This window comes from Rhinichthys klamathensis, unplaced genomic scaffold (genome assembly GCF_029890125.1).
Source record: "Rhinichthys klamathensis goyatoka isolate OS25496 unplaced genomic scaffold, OSU_Roscu_1.1 h1tg000020l_1, whole genome shotgun sequence".
Taxonomy (NCBI): domain Eukaryota; kingdom Metazoa; phylum Chordata; class Actinopteri; order Cypriniformes; family Leuciscidae; genus Rhinichthys; species Rhinichthys klamathensis.
In genome coordinates this window covers 1,481,960-1,509,064 of record NW_026606571.1, presented here as the reverse complement: position 1 = coordinate 1,509,064, position 27,105 = coordinate 1,481,960, and the positions used below count along the sequence as shown (strand labels likewise).

The 27,105-nt window shown below is 40.1% G+C and overlaps 1 protein-coding gene across 11 annotated transcripts in view; it reads right to left on the bottom strand.

Moving 5' to 3' along the window:
• Positions 1–27,105, bottom strand: part of huwe1 (HECT, UBA and WWE domain containing E3 ubiquitin protein ligase 1) — a 63,915-nt gene that overhangs the window by 21,686 nt on the left and 15,124 nt on the right. For 8 of the 11 annotated variants that reach the window (XM_056239272.1, XM_056239338.1, XM_056239322.1 and 5 more), the window contains exons 27-58: positions 23,544–23,644; positions 23,108–23,296; positions 22,784–23,000; positions 22,474–22,596; positions 15,359–15,596; positions 14,927–15,268; positions 13,467–13,589; positions 13,258–13,353; positions 12,831–13,100; positions 12,372–12,524; positions 12,111–12,238; positions 11,811–11,892; positions 11,528–11,704; positions 11,269–11,422; positions 10,690–11,087; positions 10,394–10,589; positions 10,122–10,289; positions 9,839–9,987; positions 7,734–7,800; positions 7,391–7,614; positions 6,923–7,134; positions 6,632–6,814; positions 4,793–4,965; positions 4,559–4,698; positions 4,385–4,460; positions 4,200–4,298; positions 3,692–3,819; positions 3,427–3,586; positions 3,043–3,271; positions 2,598–2,776; positions 1,388–1,477; positions 1,117–1,277 (exon numbers count right to left, since the gene is read on the bottom strand). In XM_056239272.1, coding sequence (XP_056095247.1) covers positions 1,117–1,277; positions 1,388–1,477; positions 2,598–2,776; positions 3,043–3,271; positions 3,427–3,586; positions 3,692–3,819; positions 4,200–4,298; positions 4,385–4,460; positions 4,559–4,698; positions 4,793–4,965; positions 6,632–6,814; positions 6,923–7,134; positions 7,391–7,614; positions 7,734–7,800; positions 9,839–9,987; positions 10,122–10,289; positions 10,394–10,589; positions 10,690–11,087; positions 11,269–11,422; positions 11,528–11,704; positions 11,811–11,892; positions 12,111–12,238; positions 12,372–12,524; positions 12,831–13,100; positions 13,258–13,353; positions 13,467–13,589; positions 14,927–15,268; positions 15,359–15,596; positions 22,474–22,596; positions 22,784–23,000; positions 23,108–23,296; positions 23,544–23,644 — 5,425 coding nt within the window. The remainder of the gene's footprint in view (positions 1–1,116; positions 1,278–1,387; positions 1,478–2,597; positions 2,777–3,042; positions 3,272–3,426; positions 3,587–3,691; positions 3,820–4,199; positions 4,299–4,384; positions 4,461–4,558; positions 4,699–4,792; positions 4,966–6,631; positions 6,815–6,922; positions 7,135–7,390; positions 7,615–7,733; positions 7,801–9,838; positions 9,988–10,121; positions 10,290–10,393; positions 10,590–10,689; positions 11,088–11,268; positions 11,423–11,527; positions 11,705–11,810; positions 11,893–12,110; positions 12,239–12,371; positions 12,525–12,830; positions 13,101–13,257; positions 13,354–13,466; positions 13,590–14,926; positions 15,269–15,358; positions 15,597–22,473; positions 22,597–22,783; positions 23,001–23,107; positions 23,297–23,543; positions 23,645–27,105) is intronic. The other 3 variants (XM_056239314.1, XM_056239293.1, XM_056239329.1) reach the window with 3 other exon arrangements.

Below are 27,105 nucleotides of genomic sequence, written 5' to 3'. Positions count from 1 at the left end.
CCACAATAACAGCTTCACATTAAATACAAAAAAATACTCAGTATCACATTATCAATCGACAACCGTTTGGAGTCAGTAAGATTCAGCAATTGATTAAATTGTTAAAAAACAACAACACTAATGATTTATAAATTGTTACCAAATGCTGTTTTTTTTTTACTTTCAAAAAAAATAATAATGTATTACAGTTTCCACAATCAATCGCTTCACAATTACTAGGAAGTTACAGGCAGGTGGAGCTTAAGGTTGGAGCTAAACAGGAAAGTGGATCTCGAGTACCAGAGTTGACAACCCGTTCTATATTAATGACCATAAAACGACCTATCGTTACACTACACCAGACGAGACAAGCAGCATGGTGAAACTCAATTGCTTCCATTATATATCAACAAAGTGTGGAGCACCTGTCTGCAAGAAGTCTGCAGACTACAATCAGTTAAGGCCGTTACACACCAAACCAACAGTCCGCCGTTGGTGAGTGTCTGTGGGTCTAGTTTTTGCGGTGTTCCACGTCGTCGGCAGTTGCAGAATTCAGCATGTTGAAACAGCGTCGGGAATGTCATTGCAAACAAACGCCCTTATTAACTATTCAGTTTAGCGAACGAGTCTGTGCACAAGAATAAAAGCAGAAGTGATGAAAGCGAGCAAAGTCGTCAAGATGGCACAGAAAGAAGGCTGTTCTAATTTTACGTTATCTTACCTGAGCATTCCAATACGCAAATAGTTTCATTACATGAACCGCATTGAATGAAGAAAGTGATCAGAATGTTTGATATTCAAATGCCATGCAAGCGCTGCTTTGTTTACGGTTTGTATATCTGCAGTCCTAATGTCGTTTTACTTTTTGAAATAACGAATATCGACTTAGAATACCTGTTGATATAAACATTTATTTCCTTATACACAGGCACAGAGCAGAGAGCACACAACCTAACAGTCGCTTGTAGTCCTTTTGGGGTGTTCAAGCGCAGTTTCTTTGCCCAGACGCAGCCGAGGCGAGGCGTCAACACAGTCGTCTTTTGTCACCGCTATTTCTTTGACGTCGGCTTGGTGTCACAGCCTTTATGCTACACACTGTTTTCTTTTTTTTTACTTGTTCACATTTAGCTCTTTTACCTGTAGGCTCTGTTCCCGGGTCTCCTCTCCAGCTGCAGAACTCTCATTCTGCTTGGCAGTCTCCTCTTCCTCTGCCAACTGTCTCCTCCTTTTTTCCCTGCGTTCCTCCAGCTCCTCATCACGCAAGCTCTCCAGGTGCTGCAGTATGGGTACCTTCACCACTGAGAGACCAAGCACAAGACTTGACATTTGACATACGCTCAGTTATTTCTTCCTGCAGGGCATGCTAAACTACAGATGCTAGGATATATTCATTTTGAGACAGTCTCACCTGCCACACAGTCATGCATGCTCTCGGCATCCAGGACTTTACACTCATCAGTCCATCTGGTTAAGGCAGTCGGTATACTTGAAAGGGTGCCTAAAGAACACAAGGGTTTAGTAGGTGCATCTGTACCTATTAACTAGGGATGTGCATGAATATTCAAATTTTCGAATATTCGATCTGTAATTATTATTCGAAAAATAAAATACTATTCGAATTTTACTACATTGCTTTGCTGGCCGTAAATGCAGTGAATCCATGATAAATCCCAAGCACTAACTCGCAGTTATAATTAAATGCACTGGGTGGCGCTGTGGAGTGTGTTAACAAGTTGTGTGTATTAGATCACATAATGTTGTCGTCTGCCTCGCGAAGTTTGGAATTACTTGAAAATGATCTTACTAAATGGAATTACTTTTGATCGAATTAATTAATTAATCTGAGTTATAATATCATCAACTCAATGAGAAATCACATGAAATCCAAACAGTCGAATGAGGAAAGATAGCTGTCCATCACTGCATTCACGACTGCAGGTAAGCGCAGCTGGACCCCGCGTGATCCGAAATGATAACTTATCTTATAGCAAAATGATTTTGAGACATATACTTCCTTTAGGTTTCGTTGAGGGAGACAGGTTTAAGAACATAAAACGCAAAGTGCTGTTAGAAACTTAGAACACCGTTATCTTTGAGTCTCTGAAGCATCTGTCAGCAAAGCGCCTTTTCTCCTCAAATTGCTGGCGGCGCCCCTGCATGTGGATATTGTTTTTCTCAATAAAAACGTGAAACAATATAAACAACGACAATCATATGCTGACTCGTGTGTGTGTGTACGTTCTGTACGATATCTGGCGCAATCTGCTTTATTAGGCGTTTTTTTCCCGTTCGCGCTGCTTAAGCATGCTTTTATTAATGCTTTTGTTTTTTTATATTTTTTGTTTACACATAGGCCTACTGTTTAATGTTTTCAACTAAAAGAAAACTTTAACATATATTGTAAGCTTGTTGTGTATATTGCCTAATTGTGAGCTTGTTCAGAAATGAGACAAAAACGTGAAAAAAAATTGAACTTAAAAAATAACGTCTTTTTCATTAAACGTCATTTAAATAAACGAATATTCGATTTTTATGAGCCCGAATATTCGAATGCAATATTTTTGAAAAATGCCCATCCCTACTATTAACGTAAAGCAGCGCATCTGTGGGAGACTCACCAGCTTGTCCTCCAGTGCTGCTCTGCTCATGGAAGAAGTCATCCAACAGCTCATCATCTGAACGGGCAATAATGTGCACATCCTCGTTACCAACCAGGAGGCGGGCACGACCACGAGACTGCAGAGGCAAAGAGCTTGACAGCTGCAAGATATCAGCTGCAGCACTGGGGCCCAATAATCTGAGACACAAGCACAAAAAAGGAGTTGAAGAGTCTTGTGTTTACGCCATAAATGGAAGCAAACAGAATTGCAATTTGAATCTAATTTATGATGTTTGCTATGTTGGAACAACAGAAAAACAAGAAAAGAAATGAAAGCTATGATTTTTAAGGGGAAAAAAACAATCAACTTTAAAGATGGAGTTATGCAAATTTCTGCACTACCGTAAAGTAATTTTCATATCTTCAGAAAACTGAAAAGCAAACAAGTTTATTAAAGGAATCACCTTTGCAAGATGAGTGGAGGGTTGGGCTGACGGTTGCCAGGGTAATGTACATGGATAGTGTGACCTGTGTTGGCCGTGAGCTGGCGGAGAGAGCGTTGACTGCGTCCCATGCCTTGGGCCAATCTGCTGCTGGTGCCTGAACCCCCCAGCGTCAGTGAGCCGTGGTCAGCGTGACGCACCATCAGAGGGTGGGAGCTAGGGATATTTCCTGGTGAGGGAGGGATGTCAGCTAAAGTGAACAAAGACAGAAAGAGTACAAGTGACACATTCAGTCAAAAGAAAAAAAATCTTATGGCTGTTAAAAAAAAAAAAGAAAAAAAAAAAGGGGAAAGAGAATAAATGTATAGTAGCTGAAAGATGTTTCTTAAAATACAAATGACTTACCAGATGTGGAGAACATGTTATCAAACTCAATAATGAGGTCATCATCTCGGTCGAATCTCTCAAAACGAATGTGTGGGGCGGCATTGATGTCAGGAAAATCTTCATCCAGTTCCATCTCTGAGCCTTCATCATCGTCATCTTCATCTCCCTCTTCATCATCCTGAGGAGAACGAGCAGGGCAGGTAAGTAGAGAACACACAAAACAATGAAAAATGTGGAGATCACCCTCTTTAGTGTGCTTTATGACCTTTTAAATAAATATTACCTGATCTTCCTCCTCTTCTTCCTCCTCCTCTTCCTCCTCATCCTGACTATCCTCGTCCTCATTGCTACCGCTGGAGTCTTCCTCCTGTGTGTGCTCCTCATCTTCGGGCTCAAGAATGTTCATAGAGTCTAAATCAGCAAAGAGAACAAAATGACTGTAGGATTCACCCCAAGACAGATTTAAGAAGAATGAAGAAACTTCACAAAAAGTGTGGGAAAAAAATAAAAATAAATTCACAATTGTGAATGATCTTCAAGCTAACCTAAATAGTCAGGTGTTAGTTTTCTTTATGCACTCATATTTCAAGTAGTTTATTAAATAAATCTTAGGTATTAAAAACATACATTATACTAATAGAAAAGAAAAACTTAGATAAATGGTGTTTAAGTTTCAAATAGAGACCCTGTTGCACCACCTCTCTACCAGGCCCAATGAGTTGACTGCACCATTTATGGGTCATTATCATCATTAGCTCCAAGAGTGAATACATAAGAGATTCACATCCTACCCTCTCTGTTGGCTTGGAGAGTGGAGGCCTGACTCATATTGGAAGGAGCCTCATCCATCAGTACGTCCTCTTGAGACTCGTCCTCTCCAGAGCGACCCACTAATTAACAGTAAAACCAAATTAAAAACGCACAACCAACTCTGTATCGCTTCTATCTCTGGCCAGGAATCAAATAAATCACTTACCAATGATGGTGCTATTAACAGTTCCTGCATCTCTCTCTAAAAGTTCATCGATCAAATCCACCAACTCATTCTCCACCTACAAGCATTTATGAATAACAAACATTGTTCAGCTGGAGGACGATTTTCATATGCATCAACTGAGATAACAGTTCCACAAACAGCTGTTTCTCTAACCTGCATGGCCTGAGTGCTCAGCACCTCTGGCTGTCCAGCAATGACCACGGTGTCTCCCTCGGTTTCTCCATCCATCAGGTCAGCATCTGTGGCTTGACCCCGGTCACGATTCTCTACTGGCTCTGCCTCGCCGGCCTCTCCTATAGAGAATACCAGCCATTACACACACACGCCACTGTATCCATACTATGATGCGAGTTAAAATGATCAATACATTGATAATTTTAGCCTTACCTGGATCTTGGGTGTTGCTGTTGCTGTCCCTGACTGTGCCAACAGCATCATGCTCTGTCTTGTTCTTGCTGGATGCACCTTTACCCCCAAACAGGCTGCTGGGCTGGTTCACGATTCGTGACAGCGTTTCCAAAGGTTTCAAAGCAGCATTTACTGTGTTTGCCATGTTGGGACTGTAAGAAACAAAGAACAATGAGAAGGGAAAAAAAAACATTCCAGTTTTTTTTTTTTGGGCAAACAACCAAGGTTGGGATAGATGGGGGAAAAAATACTAGTGCTGGGCAACGATTAAAAAATGTAATCGCGATTAATCGCATGATCTTCTTGCGATTAATCGCGATTAATCGCATTGTTACGCGCAAAATTGAATAATGAATTCTAAAGTAGTGTATTGCGTACTTTTGATGCTACAAAAGTGCAATAACATGTGGTTTGCAAAAACTTTAACCAAATAAGGTGCTTTTATACTAGCAGTATTCCCTTTACACAGTATCAATAAAATATTTCTTGTAAATCTCAACTTAAACATTAATGTAATCAAATCATTAATGTAATCAAATCAAATATTTAAACAAAGCTATTTGCCACTGCCAGGGCATTACCTTTTATCTAGCTTGTTAAAACGAGTCCTGTTTTCTTGTGTGTTTTTTTCTGAACAGGTATCTTGTATCAGGGAGCAGCAGAAACAGTCTATGTAGTCAAAGGATCATGATCACTACTACAGATATAAGTCGACCAACGTTACTTCTCTGATAGCAGCTTAGGTTTGGTCATGGCATGCCATGGTTTCCCACGTAAGATTACATTAAACAGAGGTAAAGCCCAATTTATACTTCTGCGTCGAACTGTGTAGCTGTGTAGCGCGCGTACCCTGACGTGCATCTCTCCAAAAATGTAACGTCAATTCTACGCATACCGCAAGCGCTGTGATTGCTAGAACCGCTCCCCGGGTTTCACACTCTCCCTCAGCATGAGTAATTGCGCGTCAACGCGGGCAACGACGCAGATATATAAATGAAAACCAACGCGTAGTCTATAGCGTAGTGGCTCCGGCGTAAGTCCGACACAGAAGTATAAATCAGCCTAGAGTGAGGTGAAGTGGTCGAGCACAGGTGCAGCGACAAGCGGGTGCGTTCCTGTGAAACTGTTGCAGTCATGCTCGCCTCACGCACGCGCCCGCGCGTTGCCGAAGTTGAATTGTCTAACTTTTTTGTACACGACGCGCAGCACAAATCATTGGAAGAGAGACTGATCCTCGGCTCGCTGTTTGTGAGTTTCCAGAATCTAAATAGTTATCAGGACATCAACAGGAGGGAATTCACATGGCAGAGCATCCCCGCTAAACTAAACGCAGGCGTATCAGGTAAAGTTATGTATAATTTTAATTTAAGTTAAAAAGGCTACAGTTGCATAGCGCACAGAAGCCGTTGCCATGGTTACTATCCATAGAGCGCCTGTCATTCACTCGCGGAGCGCTGTCTCCCTTTCTGTTCACCTGAGAGAACCTGCCAAAGCCTCTCCACTGCTTGTTTGGGTGGGTTATTTGCTGGCTGACCAACATCCCACCCCTCCAGTAATCATGGTTTGACTGTAGGCCTATGTGTATTCAGAGCCAGTGAGCAACGGACTTTCAAAATAATAATAAAAAAAACTCTGCGTTAACGCGCGATAAAAAAATTGTCGACATTAATTAATAAATGCGTTAACGCGATAACGCATTAACTTGCCCAGCACTAAAAAATACACAAAATATCTTTTAAAAAACACACCAAAAAAATATATGCCCTAAATAAAATATAATAATAGGTTTAAATATTTATTAGTACTATCATGCGTTACCTGGATAGATCGAGGCTGTGAGGCACACGGGCGAGGTCATTAACAAGGCCTTTCTTCAGGAAGAGTCGGATGATATTGTTCATGCCGTTGTGCTGGGTCTTAGCTGTGGCTGTGCTGTAGAAGCTCGAGGTGGAGGGACACGACTCCATAATGGTGCTGATGATACACATAACTGCTTGCAAGCTGCAAAGAGAGAAAAGTCAAAGTTTAGTTAAGTTTTACAGATTTAATTGAGTAGATGTCAATTGTTTAAAAGTCAGTTTAATCTATCGACTAGGCAGCTAGACTGACCGGGCGTGTTTCTCTGTGCCCTCTGCCATGCCCAATGCTCGACTCAGAGCGGCCTTGACCTCGTTGACCAGGGCCGCTTGGGCATCGGTGCCTGTGCCAGCTGCAGCAAGGCTAGCCAGGAAAAGACGCGCAAGGGCAGGGGTGTCCTTGTCCTCAGAGTTCTGGGTGTGTGGGAGCAAGTGGTCCAAAACAAATGCCAGCACACTGCAATCCTGTACATATATTGGGTCACAAATGTTACATGACAAATGAGGTTTGCTGAGATAAAAAAAAAAAAAAACTGGACTTTACAAATGCACTGAAATAATGTCTTTGATAGTCCAGGAGAAGTGTTCAAAGCAATCAGGAATCTCAAGCATAAATTGCATAAAGAGGCTCAGTTCTCGAAAAACAATATGACAAAGAGGTTGAAGGTAAAACATTTGACCAGAAAAACTTTGTTGCTATCTCAACTCCAATATGGCTCACCTCCTTAATAAGCTCTGACTGGCCAGCTGTGTAGTTGTAAGAGGTGATGAGCGTGGCAATGCCAACATATGAGCGCACCAACTCTGCCAGAAGCCTCAGGATGGTGGAGGTAGGCATCAGAGGTTTGCTGGCCTTAGCCTTAGCAGCTCGGCTCTCCTCTGAAGTAGCTCCTTTCTCTCCCTCCTGCTCCTTTTTCTCTTCACGCATTTCCTCAGGCGTAGAGGCTAGGGACATAGAAAATAATAATGACGGGAAACATTTACAAGGGCAATTCAAAGAACAAGCAAAAATGAGAAAAATATGGTTACTGTATAAAGAAAGGTTTTGAGCTGTGTGTGTTCACCTTCTCCCTGTGGTGTTCCAGACTGGGAGGATTCTGCAACGGCACCATCTGCAGCAAACACCTGAGTCTGATAGAGTATAATTAACACCCACTGTTAATGCAAATCCCACATTTCTGAGCTCATTATAGTACACTACACATACACTTGGGATACTCGTGTTTCTCATAGAACAGCTAAAGTTGAACTAGAACAGAACAGCTAAAGCCATGGCACTAGAGCAGGAAAACTATAAAAAATATCAGCAAGGTCAACCATTAATGGTTGTGAGTGGGACTTTAATTTTAACAGCACAAAGAACCCAACATCTGAGTGCAAACGCACAGAAATGCCCATTCTATCTTCATTAGTTCGGTCTTAAAAAAAGAAAATTAAAAAAAAGAGCACAAATCAAAAACGTCTGTGTATCAGCTGAAGAGCACATTGTATCCTGTATTAAAAAAAACACATGCACTCTGTGCTTGGCGGTCTGTCTGTGACCAAGGGCGCAAAGACTTAACAGATTACCAAGTGCACAGTTGATTACAATGTTTACTTCCTATTTGTCCATGTTTTAAACAAATTCTTCATTTTTGATTACAGAATCAAGTTGCTGCTATTTAAATTATAAATCAGTTTATTTTGCAGATTGTTTTATAAAGTTGATACATTTTCAAATAATTTATTCCCAATTATTTTAATAAATGTTATATTGAATATAATTGCAGTAATTTTTATACTTGTGTTATTTCTATTGTTAAATTAAACAGCCTGTGTTATTGTTAAAGCTGCTGTCCGTAGCTTTTTTTGGGTTAAAAATTATCCAAAATACATATTTGATAAAATACATAACCAGCCAGTGTTCAAAACTATCTGCTTGCCTTAGCTCGATGCAAAACGGTAAGCTTGTAATAATGTTTTTAATTTTAGTGGTACTGGTGGATTTCCGCGGGAGATTCGAGCATGTCTTTGGGTCATTACGTCACATCTGTACACATAAAGAAGGAGTCTCGGCTAGTATAAGCTATATTGCGTGTGAGGATGTTGGAGGTGGAGATTTATAGCCTTTTCTCACAGCACTTGATATAATTAAACTTATCAATTTGATGGCGGATCCAGAAAGGTTCAAGCGACGATCATCATCAGTGACAACTAGAGACTCACCCGCTGTAACATGCAAAAGACTTCGTTCGGACTTCGGAGTGGCTACAGAAAAAAAGAGACTGCAACCGGACCCATGCGAAAACAAGGATAATATCAGAAGGACATTACATGATGTAGTCACGCAATGCTTGCTGACGTTGTTAACATTAACAATTAGAGAACATAGTATAGCTACTTTGCACGGTTTTGCGTGAAATGATAACTTATAAGCAATTGTTAGATTTAATCAGCGCGATTTACTGCAATGTCAGAACCAGAACAAAAGTGAATGTTTCTTACTAGTTCAGATGACATTTCCCGGTGAAAATTCTTTTGTTGGTCATACTTCCAAAAAGAATAATCTGTGATTCTGAATGACAATATCCACATCGGCGCGGTGACTGACAGCTGCACACTCTCCTCAAACACTGTGTTCATCCGCGCTGTGCCGTGTCGAGGGTGTTGAACTACAACCCACGTAAAGTTGATAATTCCGCGAATGACTGCAATTGCAGATTTCGAACAGAGATGGCGACAAAGAGGAAAAATGCCGGACTGCAGCTTTAAATTAAACAGCCTGCTATCATACCAAGTCGTGATTCTCGCGAGATTTGGCGGGGCGCCACCTCTCAAACCTGCATTGCTGGTTTTGCCAGCAGCATCCCCCCTGCTTTGCTATCGGGATGATTCGCCCTACTATGAGTTGGTTTACCATCGAAATGACTTTGAAGCTGTTGTTATATTATGGTACAAATCTTGCATAGTGTGCCTTTAAAGTAAAAACACATCTCTCTGCAATAAGCCACAAAGTTTGATTATCATTAATGTAGCATACACAGTGCAGGGAAAATTTAACTTAAGTTTTGGGAAGAAGAATAAATATTAGCCTTAGTGATGGTAATTATGGAATTCTATTATAACTGATGCAATACACAAAAATCTGATAGACCTTACACAATATATATAAAACCATGTTGACTCTTACATTAATGTGGAAGGCAGACTGTGAGTCGAAATCACTGCCTTGTCTGGTGAGTCTGTACTGCTGGTAGACATCATCACCGACATCCTGCAGGATCTGACAAAGGTCTTGACTCCCTGGTACTGCGGCTGCTCGCTCCTCTCCTCTCTCTGCTACACAAACAACCCCAAGTGGACCCCGAGCATTAAGAGAAGAGGATGTTGATGAGAGATGACAGCTTGGTAGATCTAGACCATGAACTAAATATAAGCATGCTCTAATTTTTCTGTCTGATGATTTTTCTTACCCTCTTCTGGAGCGTGATATGCTGCTAGGGCATTCAGCATGTCATAGATGACCTCTTTAATCGTCTCTGGTATGGAGGGCAGTGGGGACAGCTTGAGAGGTGTGGTCTTCACTAGCTGGACAGCATTTGGACCCTTAATTCTAAAGTTCTCAAACTCATCATCTGAGGCTAATTAATGGAGAGAGACTGAGATCAGGCAATTGGCTTAAGAACAACAATATATGCTGATATATGACTTTTAGGGAGGATCTCTGTGAGATTTTCCACCATACCAGTGCCAGCACCTCTTGGGGCAGGGAGAGCAATTCGGATGCAACTCTTGGCAGTTTCCGTAAAGCACTCCGGGTTGCGGCAGGCCGCTGGCCCGAGGACACGCAGGATGTAGTTGATTTCCCTGGAGCCAAGACTACCTGACACCACACCTGAAGTAGTGCTTCCTGCACCACTGGTGACGGCAGACCGTACCACCTGAGAAAAGACGATGAGCAAGGAACAGTAAGATAAGAATAAACTATTTCAGATAATACACCTAAGATAGGATAAATGTAGCTTTCAGGTGAATATGCACCTTTTCCATAGTGTGCCGCAGTGTGGCTGGGTCCTCTATGATGTGGCGGAAGAGCAGAGTGACCAGTGGGGTGAAGCCATTGAAACCTGAGCTCTGTGTGAGGTTCAGGATCATGCGGGTGCTCTTGAGCTCTGCAAACATCATGGCATAATGGTGTGTACGTGTGAGACGCAGACAGAGCCGCAAGGTGGCGTGCAAAGTGTCCGGGTCCACAGGGACACTGATCATACTGACACAGGCGCGGATCAAAATAGTGATCATGTCCTCCGTCAGCCCCTGTACAACAATAGCACTGGAACCAGAGGGGTCCTGAAGGACGGAGGGAGCTGCCGTGCTTGAATCCTTCTGCTCCGGCTCTTCTTTAGGAGGCGCCATTTCCACAGCCACTGAGCTGGAATCTGAAAAAGCCATAAGGAAAATTGTAAATTATTAAATTAGATTATTCTAAAATTAAATTATTTCATCCTAAATTATTTCATCCAATTATTTCATCCTAAGTCAAACTCAAAACACTACAAAATGCATTATTAAAAGTTTAGATTTTTTTTTTTTAAGTGAACAAGTTTGCTAATTCTCCACCTGTATCAGTCTGTGTCTCCTCAGTTTTTGCTCTCTGTTCACCCTCTTCTCTCTCTGTATCAGTAACACTTCCAGATTTTGTGGTCTTGGGAATCCGTGGCACCCGCTGTACCGTCAACATAACTGGTCGTCTGTTCCCAGTCTCCTCATTTACCTGAAGAAAATATATATATATATATTGAAGTAAAATGTATTACTCATGCTGTATGGGGAATGGCAAAAATCTATCAAATTTCCATGTACAGGTTGTAGTCGTTACCTGCACCATGGTGTTGAACTGGACAGTGTATCTCCTGCGGCCAGCAGTGAAGCGGACGCTGGTCTCTCCTGCCCTCCAGGCAGAGTCGATGGTGCTGTTGTTACTTGCACTGTAGCTGCACCAGCGACCTGAACGGTCGTCAAACCAACGCCAGTTATTCCCATTGGGCTGCAGGTACTAAGATGATTAAGAATAAAAATTAAAAACACTTCTATGTTCACTGCTGCCATATTCACTGTTTATGATTATAACTTACATCCTTTATACTTCATTTGGCACCAACCTTATTCATCTGAGCTCTTCGTTTGGATGAAACAGCCATTTTCTCATAGAAGTCAATAAGCAGGAGCACAGGGGTGATCCATCTAGAGATAAAAACATAGGCTTATGTTAAAAAGGACATGGAAAACATTTTATAAATCAAAACACTGTAAAGTACTGAATAAGGCCTCAAACAAATGATTATTCCCCTTATTCTGCAACTCAATTTCTAACATGCTTGGATCAGCAGAGATTTCTAGGAATGCTGATGTCTGAGCATAAACTGATCATTCATGCAGACAGGGGAAGGACAGCGACTCACTTAGGTGTTTGAATATCCTTCTGCTCTTTGGCAGCTTGCAGACAGGGCTGCACCACCTCCAAAAGCTTAATCAGCACAGTCAAGACACCACTGCTCTCGACCACCCGAGCACATGAGAGTTTCAGCTCCTGCGGAACAGAGCAAGACGCACTTCCATCAGAGCAGTGCAGCGGGTGCATTTACTTCAATGCAGATCCTCCAGTACTTTTTTGAGGACAGTGTATAAATAAACAGTGATGATGTGTGCAGAAGGCCGTGTACCTCGAAAAGCAGCGTGAGCAGCAGGATGCGGGTGGCCAGGTTGGAGGCCTGGGGGAGAGTCGCCATCTGTCTCGTCCACTCAGACACAGTCTTGGTGTCGCTGGTGGTTAGCGGCACCGCAGCCTTTATCAACACGTCAGCGGCCTCCCACACCTTTGTAAATATACACAAAAATATGGTTGAGGATAGGGTCTAAAGCACACCATGGTTGTAACTTGTTACAGAGTATGCAGCCTACCCAGAAAGCATTAGGTGCAGCATTATATCTTTTATTTGTTAATCATGCCTTTTTACTAGACTGAATAATTCTAATAACTATATAATTTCCAGCAAATATTGCAAATTTTCTTTGCACAGCAAATTAAACTGATGAAAAAAGCCACATTAATGCTTGAAAATTGTACACTGTACAAATTCCTATAACAACAGTATGCTGTGAGCATATACAAGCATACTGACCTGATTGACCACCTGTCTGAGGATGAGGTCTCTATATTCAGGGCCATTCCTTTTAACAGCAGTCATGAGCAGATCACAGAGGCGGTATACTGTGTCCGGCAGCTCGTCGAGCAGGTGGAAGCAGCCAGGGAGCATTGAGTCTGTGAAGGAATGTAGCTCTGTAGTGTCTAGAGGCTCAGCTTCCAGGAAGCGCTCCAGACAGCGTGCTTCTTCCTCTTCTACCCGCTCCCTTGCTCTCCTCTCATCCTCCTCACGCCGGCGAGCAGCTTCCTACGAACAAGAAGTAACAGGGTGTGACTCGTGTGTCTGTTCAAAGGCAGAGAATGCTTGCTGAAGAAAATGTGAAGTAGGCAGGTGAGATGACCTATGCTGCACTACTCATTAATTCCTATTTTAGTGATGTAATAATGAGTGTGTGGGTGCCCACCTCAGGTGAGTCTGAGCGCTGCTCCATGCTAACTTCTTGACCTAGAGACATGGCAATGGCCCGCATCATCTGGTCTTCTTCAGACATGGTGAACTCCTACAGAAACAAAGCTCACAGTGACTACACTAGCTTATACCTCGTGTGTGCATCCTGTCTGTGTGTGCGTGTATGAGAGAAAGAGAGAGGGTTTTGTCGTGTTAGGGTCTTACTCTGACAGCTGCGCTGAGCAGTGGTGGAGGGTGCGTAAGCAGGTACTCGGTGGCCTGTTCCATAGTGCTGGTGTTCAGCAGAGACTCCATTGCATGCTCTCTGGAGAAGCCCATGTCCATTAGCTGTGAAGGACAGATTTGGCTGGTTAGCACTGGCTAATAGCTTTTTTCAGGTATTACAGATTTCTAATTACAGCACAAAGACCTCATTATCAACTAAAAACAATCGGGCCCTATGATTTCTGTGATACAGGAAAACACAGACAGAATCACAGAATCCACTCATAAAAACGGAATTTACTGTATACCCCAGAATATCACTGAATTTGCCAACACTTGGATGAATTTGGAAAAATTTAACAGATTTCATAGAGACCTACAACAGGAACTAACGTTACCTGAGCAGGGGTGTGAAGTAAAAAATTACAAATACTCACGTTACTGTAATTAAGTCATTTTTATCAGAAATTGTACTTTTTTGAGTAGTTTAAAAATTGTGTAATTTTACTTTTACTTGAGTACATTTTATGTGATGTATCGGTACTTTTACTCCGCTATTTTCATTCCGTTTTTGGTCGTTACTCGTTACATGCTTGTTTTGATTTTATTTTTATCCAATAACGTGATTGGATCAAGTAATTGGTCTCGTGACTCATCAAATCAAATTCTGCATAGAAAACTTTAACCGCTCAATTGAGATATCAGCGTCTTCTAATATGCTAAGGTAAATTAATAATGCGGTGAATTCCCGCTCCCATTTACTTCACATAATAGAGAGACGCATATAGCGATATGTGCACTGCCGTGGTTCTTGGTTTTATACAATCCACCTTCATTTAGCAAGTGCACTTGCGCAAAAACATTTTTGAAGTTTTTTTTGTGGATGCTGCTGATAAAACAGCTTCGCTGAGACTACAAAGAGACATGCATTTGTTTGTGTGTTTGGTTCTTTTGTAAGTTTCCCCGGATATAAGTTCCCTATATTTAATGCACAATTTTCCTTACAACAAGTTATATTATCAGCATTACAATGCGAGTAAATGTAGCCGTGTAAAATGTAAGGGATGTTGCCCCAACTTCTAGAACAATGTGCATTTACGTTTAAATTGCAACATATTTAATGTCATGGAATTACAGTGTAGCTAGTGTTAGCTCACTATCTTAGCCTTTTTCAGTACATTAGGTGAGGTAATTGATTTAAAAAGATGGATGATAGCTATTCTTCAATCTTAATGACAAAATACAAAAGATAAATGCTAATTACAGTACATGTAATTTTTTAAAATGTATTAATTGTAGTGCAGTGTTTATTATAAGGGGGTAGAATCCGCAGCTCAGTACTCACTACTCATGAGTACTTTTATATAAGAAATTTTTTTACTCTTACTCAAGTAAAAGTACCATTACATTCCAAAAAATTACTTGAGTATGTTTTTTCAGTACTCTTTCCACCACTGTACCTGAGTGAGCTGAGCTTGGTTGACCTGTGGCTCTCTGCGAGTTGTTGAGTTGCTCCCCTCCTCTGTAGAGCCTGCAGTAGAGCTTCCATTGGCACTTCCAGGCACTCCTTCTCCAACTACTCCCCCTGCTGCTGTAGGGCCACTTGTTCCCCCAGCACTTGTGGAGCTGCTCTCCTCCTCAGGCCGAACTGTACCCTCCCTTTCTTTGGAGAGCCGCTCCTGGATGATAGGTTCTCCTCGTAGGATGTGGCACAGAATGGCCAGCATGGACTCAGCCATGCGTCCACCGTAGACCTTCAAGGGCTTACGGTTCCATAGGTTACGTATACAGCTGAATGCAGCCTACAACAAGAGATGAAAAATTACAATTAGTTCATTATGACAATGCAAGTGTATTTATATAATTTACACTGACAATAATGGCATTCCTACCTTCTGGGTGACGATGAGAAAGCGCAAGGCGCTGAACTGTGGGGCATTGAGTGTTGCTCCAGGCACTTTAGCGGGCAGAGAGTGTGGGGAGTCCAGAACTGTGCTGGGGTTCACCATCTTCTCTACTAGCATCAACCAGGCATCTAGAAACTCTCCCGTCCCATCAGGCAGCTCAGAGTGTTCCAAGCCCTCCGACACGGGTACTTTACCACCCATGGACAGGGCCCAATTAAATGTCCTGATGAACATGAAGCATTTTTACTTACTTGTAGAAATAATTATAATACTAAAAGTAGGGCTGGGCGATAAAACGATAACGATAATTATCGCGATATAATTTTTCTCGATAAAACGATATCAAGAGGTCGATAAATGTTCGATAATGTTTATGCGCCAAAAGCGGAACGAAACTCATTTGAACCGCGCGCGCTCACGGACTGTTTATCCGCTCGGCTCAAAGTCCAAACGGCACTAGAGTAGAGCAGACGCGTTTACTCTGATCGGCCTCGGTCACGAGATTCAATGAGAGAAGCGCTTGAGTTCAGCGAAGAACACAAATGTTTAAAGGCAGATGAAACAGCGCTGACAAACAGGAGAAACACTGCGCGCAGAATCTGAATTGATACTGAATCCATTTAGCCTACCTTGGATTTACTGTAAGGTTAGCCTAGTAATATTAACTGCACCATGAAGTGTGGGATACATATTGAATTGTATAATATTATTAATGTAGACAATGTATTAAATGACTAATGGAATATAATTATAGTATTTAATAATGTATTTAACTGTTAGGCTACTGTTTTTCATAAAAATACCATAGAAACCATAAAGTTACATTTTGCCATGATAGTGAGGTGCTAAGTTATAGGCTATGCCTGGTTTTATCTGTGGTTATCATGATCTAAATGCATGATACTGGATGACTAATGGTTAATTTTAATAAAACTCAAACAGTCAGAATATTAGGCTACATTTTACCAAATAAAAATGTGGTCGTCAAATTATTATAATTTTTTTAAACAGATGTTACTGTTTTTGTTAATACATTTAACAGAGTAGTATTAGCTTGAGTTAGGATGCAGATTTACTGTCAAACTCACTGTCAAATATGCATTTCGAGACAAAACATGTAATTTGAATATTGCAGCATGCACTGCAAACTGTGCTGAAGAAATATTTTTCTATTCAGATATTAATTTTGTTAAGGAAAAATGACAAATGTTTGAATGTTCTACCTCAGATTTGTGAAAAGTTCACCTGTTTGGCAAGTGTTTGTCATGATATGTTCTGACAATAAAGAGTTAAAACCACAATTAACGCTCTGGTTTATACAACCTTCACTTAGGAGCAAAAATCTGCCTTTAAACTTGAAAGAAATAAAGATTTGACATTTATCGTGATAATTATCGATATCGACTGATATAAAAAAAATATCGTGATAATTTTTTTGGACCATATCGCCCAGCCCTAACTAAAAGCCAATACAGCATAATTACTGAAGAAGGATTTTTAAATTCAGTTTATATTATACTGATATTAGGGGTGTGGCAATACACCAGTACACCAATAACTGTGATGCCTAAAAAAAATGAAATGGATAGATATTAGGGGTGTAACAATTAGGGATGGGCATTTTTCAAAAATATAGCATTCGAATATTCAGGCTCATAAAAATCGAATATTCGTTTATTTAAATGACGTTTAACGAAAAAGACGTTATTTTTTAAGTTACAATTTTTTTTCACGTTTTTGTCACCATTTCTGAACAAGCTTACAATTAGGCAATATACACAACAAGCTTACAATATATGTTAAAGTTTTCTTTTAGTTGAAAACATTAAACAGTAGGCCTTAGGGATGTGCATCTCATAGCTGAGGCCGAAGCGATACGCATCTCGATGCATAGCCAACGATACGATACATTAAAGATACATATAAGCAGCTACCGATGCGATGCAATACGATTCACTACTATTACGATGCGGTGCGATCCGATTTCGATTCGATTCAACGCGATGCGATGCGATTCAATGTAATATGATGCAATGGAGAAAAATATAATGCAATTCAATATGGTATAGATAGTTAACTTATTTCTTTTATTCAGACATACAACAAATCATAAAGTAGCTTAAGTGCCATCTGACTTTTAACGCATGGTTCTTTCATCTTTTTTCACAAAACCAAAAGCAGGTGATGTTTTAACAAACAATTACAAAAATAAAAAAAACATTTCACAAACAGGTCTTTCATAACTGTATTCAAATAAAAAAAAAAAAAAATAAAAAAAAATGAAAAACTATTATTGGCACTCACAGGCTGCTGTAAACCAGATTAACTCAAATGTCCTACTTTAAGGTTTAAAGGTGACTCTCAGGACACGCCTCACACTCCGTAGTGTTGTGATACATCATATTCATGTAGCAGCTGCAGCAGTGGTGATGGTCTTGATGAGAGAACGCGATTGAGCAACAGTTCAGAAAGGAGAAATCAATCTAGTCGACCGGGACGCGCGAATGAGGCGAAATCGTGTCCATCGCACCGCGCTAAACACATCTCGCGCCGCAGAACCTCCAGACCCGCGTCAATGCATCTTTACATTGACTCAACATGGAAATCACTCGCTACAGACGCTCAATTTGCGTTCGGTGTGAACGCAGCAGTTACATAATAAAATATTGGTCACAAATGATTCGTCACTTTCTAAATAGTAAAAGTATAGCGCATCTACTAATAATTATATATAAATAAATCGGGTTTTTTTTACCGATGCAGATGTTAGAAACGATGCATCGCGATACAAATACCAACTTGTATCCGATGCACACTTATTTAAATCGATGCATCGCATCGTTAGCTTTTATGCCGATACACCGATGCGAATCGGTGAATCTTACCATCCCTAGTAGGCCTATGTGTAAACAAAAAATATAAAAAACAAAAGCATTAATAAAAGCATGCTTAAGCAGCGCGAACGGGGGAAAAAAACGCCTAATAAAGCAGATTGCGCCCGATATCGTACAGAACGTACACACACACACGAGTCAGCATATGATTATCGTGTTTATATTGTTTCACGTTTTTATTGAGAAAAACAATATCCACATGCAGGGGCGCCGCCAGCAATTTATGCTCGAGTGAGAAAAGGCGCTTCGCTGACAGATGCTTCAGAGACACAAAGATAACGGTGTTTTAAGTTTCTAACAGCACTAAACATGTCCCCCTCAACAAAACTTAAAGGAAGTATATGTCTCAAAATCATTTTGCTATAAGTTAAGTTATCATTTCGGATCACGCGGGGTCCAGCTGCGCTTACCTGCAGTCGTGAATGCAGTGATGGACAGCTATCTTTCCTCATTCGACTTTTTGGATTTCATTGTGATTTCTCATTGTGTTGATGATATTATAACTCAGATTAATTAATTAATTCGATCAAAAGTAATTCCATTTAGTAAGATCGTTTTCAAGTAATTCCAAACTTCGCGAGGCAGACGACAACATTATGTGATCTAATACACACAGCTTGTTAACACACTCCACAGCGCCACCCAGTGCATTTAATTATAACTGCGAGTTAGTGCTTGGGATTTATCATGCATTCACTGCATTTACGGCCAGCAAAGCAATGTAGTAAAATTCGAATAGTATTTTATTTTTCGAATAATAATTACAGATCGAATATTCGAAAATTAGAATATTCGTGCACATCCCTAGTAACAATACACGCATTCGTATTGAACCGTTCGGTTTTCAGTACGCATTTTTAAACCGAACGGTTCTTTGGACCATTTTTCCTGCTGACCAAAATTTCATTATCTCAAATGTAGGCGCGTTGCACGTGGCAAGCGCGCTCATAATGTAAGAGATGCTGGCGTGACAACATTGCCCAACATCAAATGGCAAATGTAATGCAAGTGGAATGAAACTGAGCTACTCGTTATTGTGTGGTTGACGGACCGTTTATCAGTTTGGACCAATGCAGCGCAAGCCGATCTTAATCAAGCAGCACTGTTACTACCGGTACACATCGAAATCCAGTAAAGAAAAAATTTGAATTCGCCACTGAAGTAATAACATCGCTGCGAGATCTAGTGAGAAACATTCACATTTCTCCGTTATTAACGGATCAAACAGCGCTGACGTGGAAACCAGGAAGAAACATTGTGCCATGAATTAACTATTCATGGCACAATGAAAGTTAGATTAATTTCATAGCTGAAAAAATAGAAAATATATATTTGGATAGCTGATGAATAATATACTCTTTAATAGTCATTTTAAATGGTCTTGCAGTATTAAACATTTATTTTAAATTTACAAATATTATATTCCATGTAGTCTCTGAATATGAAATTTAGGGCTGCAACAACTAATCGATGAAATCGATAATAATCGATTATGAAAATCGTTGTCAACGAATGTCATTATCGATTAGTTGGTCTGCTTACGTCACGGGGAGCGTTTACTGGTGATTGGTTGAAACAGGCCAATCAGGATGCTCTCTGTCTTACACGCGCTTCATGAGGCACACACGCAAGGTCTCTCTCCCTCCGTTGCTCTGCCGCGCGCTCGCGCTACACGGTTTGGAGCACAGTCTCTTCTGTCTCGCATGCGCGCTCAAATCCCGGGAGTTTGAACTAATTTGCGAGCCGCTATCAATATGCGGGTGACTTCCAGAACTTCCGGGAGACTTGGGATGTCTGTATTTTGCGTCTCGAGCATCAGGTTGCGCAATCAGTTCGCTCGCAACATAAGTGATGGATTAAAATAGTGCTACCGCAGAAATATTAAATTAAAACGGTCTTTACAAAGCGAAGCACTAAATATAAAGGCAGTTAATAACACCAGCAGTAAATTATTGTTTTTTAGTCACTGTACTCAGTGGTTTTCAGCGAATGTTTGTGCACTAATGCATCATTTTTCCTGTCTTTTTAATCAAGCCTGTTAGCTTGCTGCGTACCTCCACTCCGCTCTCTTTATATAGCATTTGTCTACTATTAAGTTTTAATTGTTTTTCAAACGCGATCTACTGCGGCTCTATGTTCACACGCTTGTTTTCAGTCTTTCTATATTTATTTTTTACAAGTTATCCTTATAATTCAATTAATTTTAAATAAAAATTAAATGAATTATATATTTGAGATGTTTTTAGTTTATATCTTCACATCTGAACAACATGTCTGTAAATTTGTTTTAACAAAAATTGTGTTAAAACAATATGTTGGATATAAATGTTTTTTTTTTTTACATTAATCATGGTTGTCAACTTGCCATCAGCAATTATCATTAAAAACAATGCAAATATTGATATTTGTAAAACTCAATGTGTGGCTTTTGCACTTTTTAAAAGTACACTTTTACACATAAATATCCTAATTGAGGGTTTTAGGTAACACTTTATTTTACGGTGTCTTTGTTACATATGTTACATGTACTTACTGTAGTAATAACAGTAAATTTTGCATAATTACATGCAACTAACCCTCAACCTAATCCTACCCTATTCCTATAGTAAGTACATGTAGTTACTTAATATTACTCTGTACTTAAATATATAATTACACTGTAACAAGGACACCTTAAAATAAAGTGTAACCGGGTTTTATTTAGTCATAATAAACAAAAAATCGAATTGAATCTTTTGTCCGATTAATAGAAAAAATAATCGTCCGATTAATCGATTATCAAAATAATCGTTAGTTGCAGCCCTAATGAAATTATAAAAACAGTATAATTAATTATAAATTGCAGCATGTATAATTAATTATAAAATAACATAAATGCTGTTAAAATGTTTTGGTTATTAATAGGGATGGCCCGATACCATTTTTTTTCAAACCGATACAAGTACGAGTTTTTACATTTGTGTACTTGCCGATACCGAGTACCGATACCGATATTTCTACCGCATAGGCTCCCAGAAAAGAAGACGACTATTTTAGAACACAGGTTAGAAGACTGTTTTTATTTTCTTCTCTGCTTGTTTTAACAAGTCTAAAAATAAATAAAAATTAGTAAAATAATAAATGTATTAACACACAAACCACTGTTAATTTAACATAAAAGCAAGCAGGCTACTGCGTGCATGGTCTGGCATGACTGAATGCGCGCAAAGTGCGCTCCCTTAATAAATCCTAAAAGCTGACAGTTCATCGCGATCTCACACATCTCTGTTATTATCAATGAAGCTGACTGCACAATCAATCTTTCATAATATCCACACTTTGTTTGTTATAATTAGAGGATTTGCCAGCATACAGAATTCAGCACTGAACAAAAAAGTCCGTTTTGAGCGGTGAGGGGAGTCTATCTTAAATGCTTCTGATTGGCCATTGCGTTCCAGAAATCAACACATATGTCTGTGATTGGCTACATCGCTCAACGCTGTAACCATGTTATGAATAGAAACTCTGTCCTGTAAATCGTTTCTATTTTGTTGTAGTTGTTCTTGTTGCTTTTCTGCAAGAGATGAATAAAAATCTTTTAGTTTTTATGTTTTATTCATAGATATTTCTAGTTTGCGGGAGTCCCGCGAATCGTTTTATTCTCCCGTAACCCGCACACACAGAGTGAGTGCATTACCGCCCGCGCGCGCGCTCGGCCATCAGATCTATGATGCGTCTTCAGATGTTTAATTAGATTGCTGGTGTTAAACGATGTACTTTCTTTCCCTCCTCTCGACACCTTAGCTGAACATAACTCATAGTCTGCCTTGCTGTTGTCATCATCCCTTATCTTGAAATGAGCCCAAACCGCCGACATTATACTTTCCTATGCCTCAGTTCACCTCGACAAAGCACTCGCGGCGGCCAGTTTCGTTTTGCAAAATGTACGTGGTATCGGTGCGTGGTATCGGCGAATTTTTATGAGTACGAGTACGAGTATATTAGGACAGTATCGGCCCGATCCCCGATGCCAGTATCGGTATCGGGCCATCCCTAGTTATTAACTTAACAAAAGTAGTTAATGTCAACAACCCATTCACTACAGACCATATCAGATCAAAGATCAAATCACCCAGGTCTAAGATTTAGAATTTCCATGACCGTGGGAACCTCAGCCTATGAGCTAGTAAAAAGCAAAAAGAAAATAAATAAAACTTTTCTACTCACTCAAACAAAGCATCATGGCCACCAGAACAGAAGAACTTCTGCAGCATCAGATGGTATGGATATTTCCTCTCATCAAACAGCATGGGTGAGGTAAAGCCCACAGAGCAGATAAAGAAAGTCAGCCTGATTAGGGCAGAGAAGCACATTAATAAATATTAGTTTTATACACCACACAAGGCTCAGGCACAAGGCAGTCTGTTTACACTGGACTAACAGCAGCTCCTTTTACTAAACTATCATTGAAGATATAAATGCTATGTTCAAAACAGAATTATAGAGTAAACTTTGCTACAAATTTGCTGGTGTTTACCTGAAACGTGGTGTGGGCGTGTAAGGAGGAGGCTGCCAGCTCAAGCCCTTGGTGAGGAGTTTAGTAAGAGATGACGCTGTGGCCCGAGCAGCTGGTGTTGGGGCCGTGCCTGTGCTAGTGGTATGGTGAGACCGTCGCTGACGGACAGGTGAGCCCACACAAAGCTTCACCAGCAGTCCAAACAGCTCAGCCAGAGCCCTGCCCAAACGAGAAGAGGCTGGGGAGATAAAGATATATATAAGTCAAAAACAAGGCACAGTTTTATTCACGATTTCTCATTTTACTTAGGAAAAGGCAGTAAATAAAGTTGCTAAGACAGCTGACCTGAGAGCAGAGGCTTAATTTGTTTTATACGTGTTGCCATGGCAGGGGTGAGTTTGGACTTGGTCTTTGGGTCAGTGGCTGTGGGCTCATCCGTCTCCATGGGAGCGAGAGAGTCTCCATCCAGGCCCATTCCTTCCAGCAAACCCTGAGCAGAGGGATCCACCCCCACAGACAGGGTCTCAGTCTCAGCTGGTGGAGAGAGAATGGCTTTAGAAAAAAAAGCAAAATGCAAACCAGCAAAAGAAAGGCATGAAATGCAAATAAAAGGAACTAAGATGCAAAAAGAAAGAAGGAAATAAAATAGTGAAACTGGTGGCTAAAATAACCCCAATTTTTTTTTAAACATAAATCATATCAAATGAGGCAGAGAAAGGTAGTGAGCTTTATAAAGACTTTATATGCAGAATTGCCACAATGCAATATTGCAGTATTTTACCATTTCTCCGGCCTGCAGCTGCTGTGCTGCTGGAGGGTTTATCCTCCTTAGGCACAAGTTTCTGCATGTCGGCCTGACCAAACTCACATCCAGGAGGCAAACTGCAAAAAACAACAACAACATTTCAGCTAGTAGACAACCGCCTTCTTCGATATGGCCTAATTAGGAGCCAAGCACTGAAAGTGCGTAGGCTAGGCACCTCTTGAAATCGTTAGTGTTCTTATTATTATTATTCCATTTCTTCTTCTTCCGTATGGAAGTCTATGGCAGCCCATAGATGGAACCGCTTGCGGGAAAGTTATGAAAATTGGCACACTGATAAGGAGTCTAACTCAATCCCTCTAGCACCACTAACTTTCCAAAGTTTCACTCATGTTTATACTAATAACTTTTGAACCATAAGGGCTATAAACAAAATTCCCCACTGATTCCTTGGCTCAAGACGATTTGATTGCATCATATGACGTCAGTTTCCGTCATGTAAATCTTTTGGTCATTTTGAATTTTTTTTAAAAACCTACTTTTCGAACTCATCCTAGATGGTTGCTCCGATTTTCACAAAAAAGTAACCAGATCATATTCAGACCAAACTTGGTACTTCATCACAAGCATGACTTGAGGCTACATGCTGCGTTTCGGCGCAGCGCCACCTACTGGTCCAGAGTTATGATTTTTTTATTTTTGGTTATAACTTCTGAACGGTTTGTCCAAAAATCATAAAAGTGGTCTAGTTAGATTCAGGGCGTCATGCCGAGTCATACTGATATCCAATTTCTCCATATCGGCCATTTTGTAATTTTGTACTAAAATGTTGTATTTTATGAACGCATCGTTACAACTTGGTATGGGTCATTGGCACGATGCTCTGAAAGAGACTGAGAAGTTTCGGACCAGCGCCACCTAGTGGTGGAACAAATTATTTACATGCTTACAACTTTGGATTTGGTTGACTTATTTTCACAGGAGTCATCTCCTTACATTCCCGAATCCTTGCCGAGTCTAACGATATCAAACATTCTAGGTTTTGCCTTATGGTTAGCGCAATGTTGTAAATTAGCGCTTAAACATTTGCCAATATCTTCGAAACCATTAGACCGATCGAGACGAAACCACTGTTCGTTGGTTAAATGCTAATGCCAAAATTTTGATAGTAAGTGGCAAAAAAAATCCAATCAAAGTCACCCATGGGTAATTTTTTATGCTCTCATACATATAAATGTCTATACCTCCAAAACAAAATGAGATATTTTCACCAAATTTGACATGTATGGGCTCACTCTGAGGACACACAAAAAAAGAAGTGGAACTGCGCCACTTGGTGGCTGGCGCTATAATAGAACAACAAGGACATAGCCATTAATTACAATATAATATCATGATATTAAATACACTTTACGAATGCATTGGTGTACTGTTACAAAACTCGATAGGTGTCTTAATACATTAAATCATATTTTTAGTTACTGTATATATGATTTTTCAGCCATTTTGCCTAAAATCATCTTTAAATGTCTTTAATTTCTCATTGTTGTAGTTGGTCTGACCCTCCCAGCCATGTTGGCATATCTTATTGTCTTCTTTGCACTTGGCCCCGATAATTGCTGCTTGCAGCTATGTTTCTATACTAGGGCTGTTAAGATTCCTCGATTAAATTTGAGTGCTCGATTAAAAAAAATCCTTGATTGCAATTTACACGTGTTGAGTAATCTGCAAAATACCGGAAGTGGCGCATTCCACGGACGAGAATCCATGAATCGCACTTAGTAGTGGTCGACCGATATTTGGCATTTTTTAAATATCGGCACTGGCCGAAAAGTTTTTCTGATTGGCCGATGTGTTAGAACTCCATATTTGTGTTACAACTCCAGACTTATATTTTGACTGGCGGCGCTGAGAACGGCAGCACCTGAGCTCACATCTCTCACATTCTCTTTCTCTATTAGTTTACGGTCTCGGTTTAACAGCCATATCTAATACGTTATTCGCATACATTTACTTTCTTTGTTTAACAATTCAATCTAATAAGTATAGCATTTGCTTTTATATTAATAGTAACAAAGGCAAACAATAGGCTATAATAAAAAATAAAAAAACAATATCGGACGACCACTAATTATTAGACAGTTTTCTAGGCTGCACAATGTAAAAGCATTTAAAAACCATACTATAGCATAGTGCTATTGTGAATTAACAAAGGCTGCGATTCCAATTCAATTAAATAAATAAAAATATGCCCTGCAGGTTTATTATATGAGCTTTAATTATTAGCATGCGTGTAGGTTATGTGCGTCTCAGAGCGGCTCCATTCACAGTAAATGCTGCTCCACATGAACTGTTATCATTTACATGCATGGAGCATGTCTCAAACTCCATTTCTGCATATGCGATGAATTTGGGTTGCTTTTAACGTTCATCTGGGAACGCAATGTGTGCCATTTCATTCAGATGTGTAAGGTAAATCATTTATAAACCTACACCAACACATCAATGTGTTTCTAAATAATGCAAACTGTTCATCGCGATTTCAAGATAAAAGTCTTTATCCACGCTCAGAGGTTGCATGTTTTTCATGTCCATTGTCCACATATTCTTGATCAAGAATTTACACTGGCTGAAGCATTTCTATCGTAAAGAAGTGGTCAAATATTAAGATTGAGTAAACATTTTAATTAAATGTCGTTTGGTCAATATTAAATCAAGGATTTGATCTGCTGTAAAATGTAACACCAGGCCATTGGCGGCCTCTGCAGGCATTTGGTATAATACAATACTCAATCATCCAAATAATTGACCAATTACTCGATTACCAAAATAATCATTAGTGACAGCCCTATTCTATACTGTATAGGGGTGGAACGGTCCATGTATTCGTTTTGAACCGAAACGGTACGGGCGTCACGGTTCGGTGCACGAATTTACACAGAGAATACACGGTATAAAAATAAATAAAACTCACGTGCAAATTAATTAATTTATTGGGTAACTACTGTTAGATACGCGGTTTCTTTAGGGACACATAATCTGTACCATCAGCTTAGCTCTGAACGCGCGTTCACTTCAAACGTTGGCTTTACGCGCGTCCTATTCGCTTTGGACTAGCGTCGAACTAGACGCTCTATTCACGTTTGGTGTGACCGCATAATGGGCTGCGATGTCAAGATTGCAATGCTGGAGTGTGTGTGTGCGCGAGAGAGAGAGATGCGTGGGCGCGATCGAACTGTGTGTGTGAGAGAGAGAGAGAGAGAGAGGTGGAGACAGAAGAACACTTCCTCATACACTGCGATCACTATCACAGCATTAGATCAGACTATTTCACTAGATTCCAACAGCTAGAACCAAATTTTATGGCATTGCCAAATTCAGAAAAATTAATTCATATTTTGGGAGAAAACTCTTGCTCAATCACAATAGCAGCAAATTATGTAATAGCCTGCCACAAACTACGAGAGTCAGCCAGTGGACAAAACCAAAACTAAAGTCTGAATATTGGTTCAAAACTGTTGTTTTTTTTTTTGTTTTGTTTTTTCTGTGTGTTTATTTTCATTTTGATATATTTCATTTT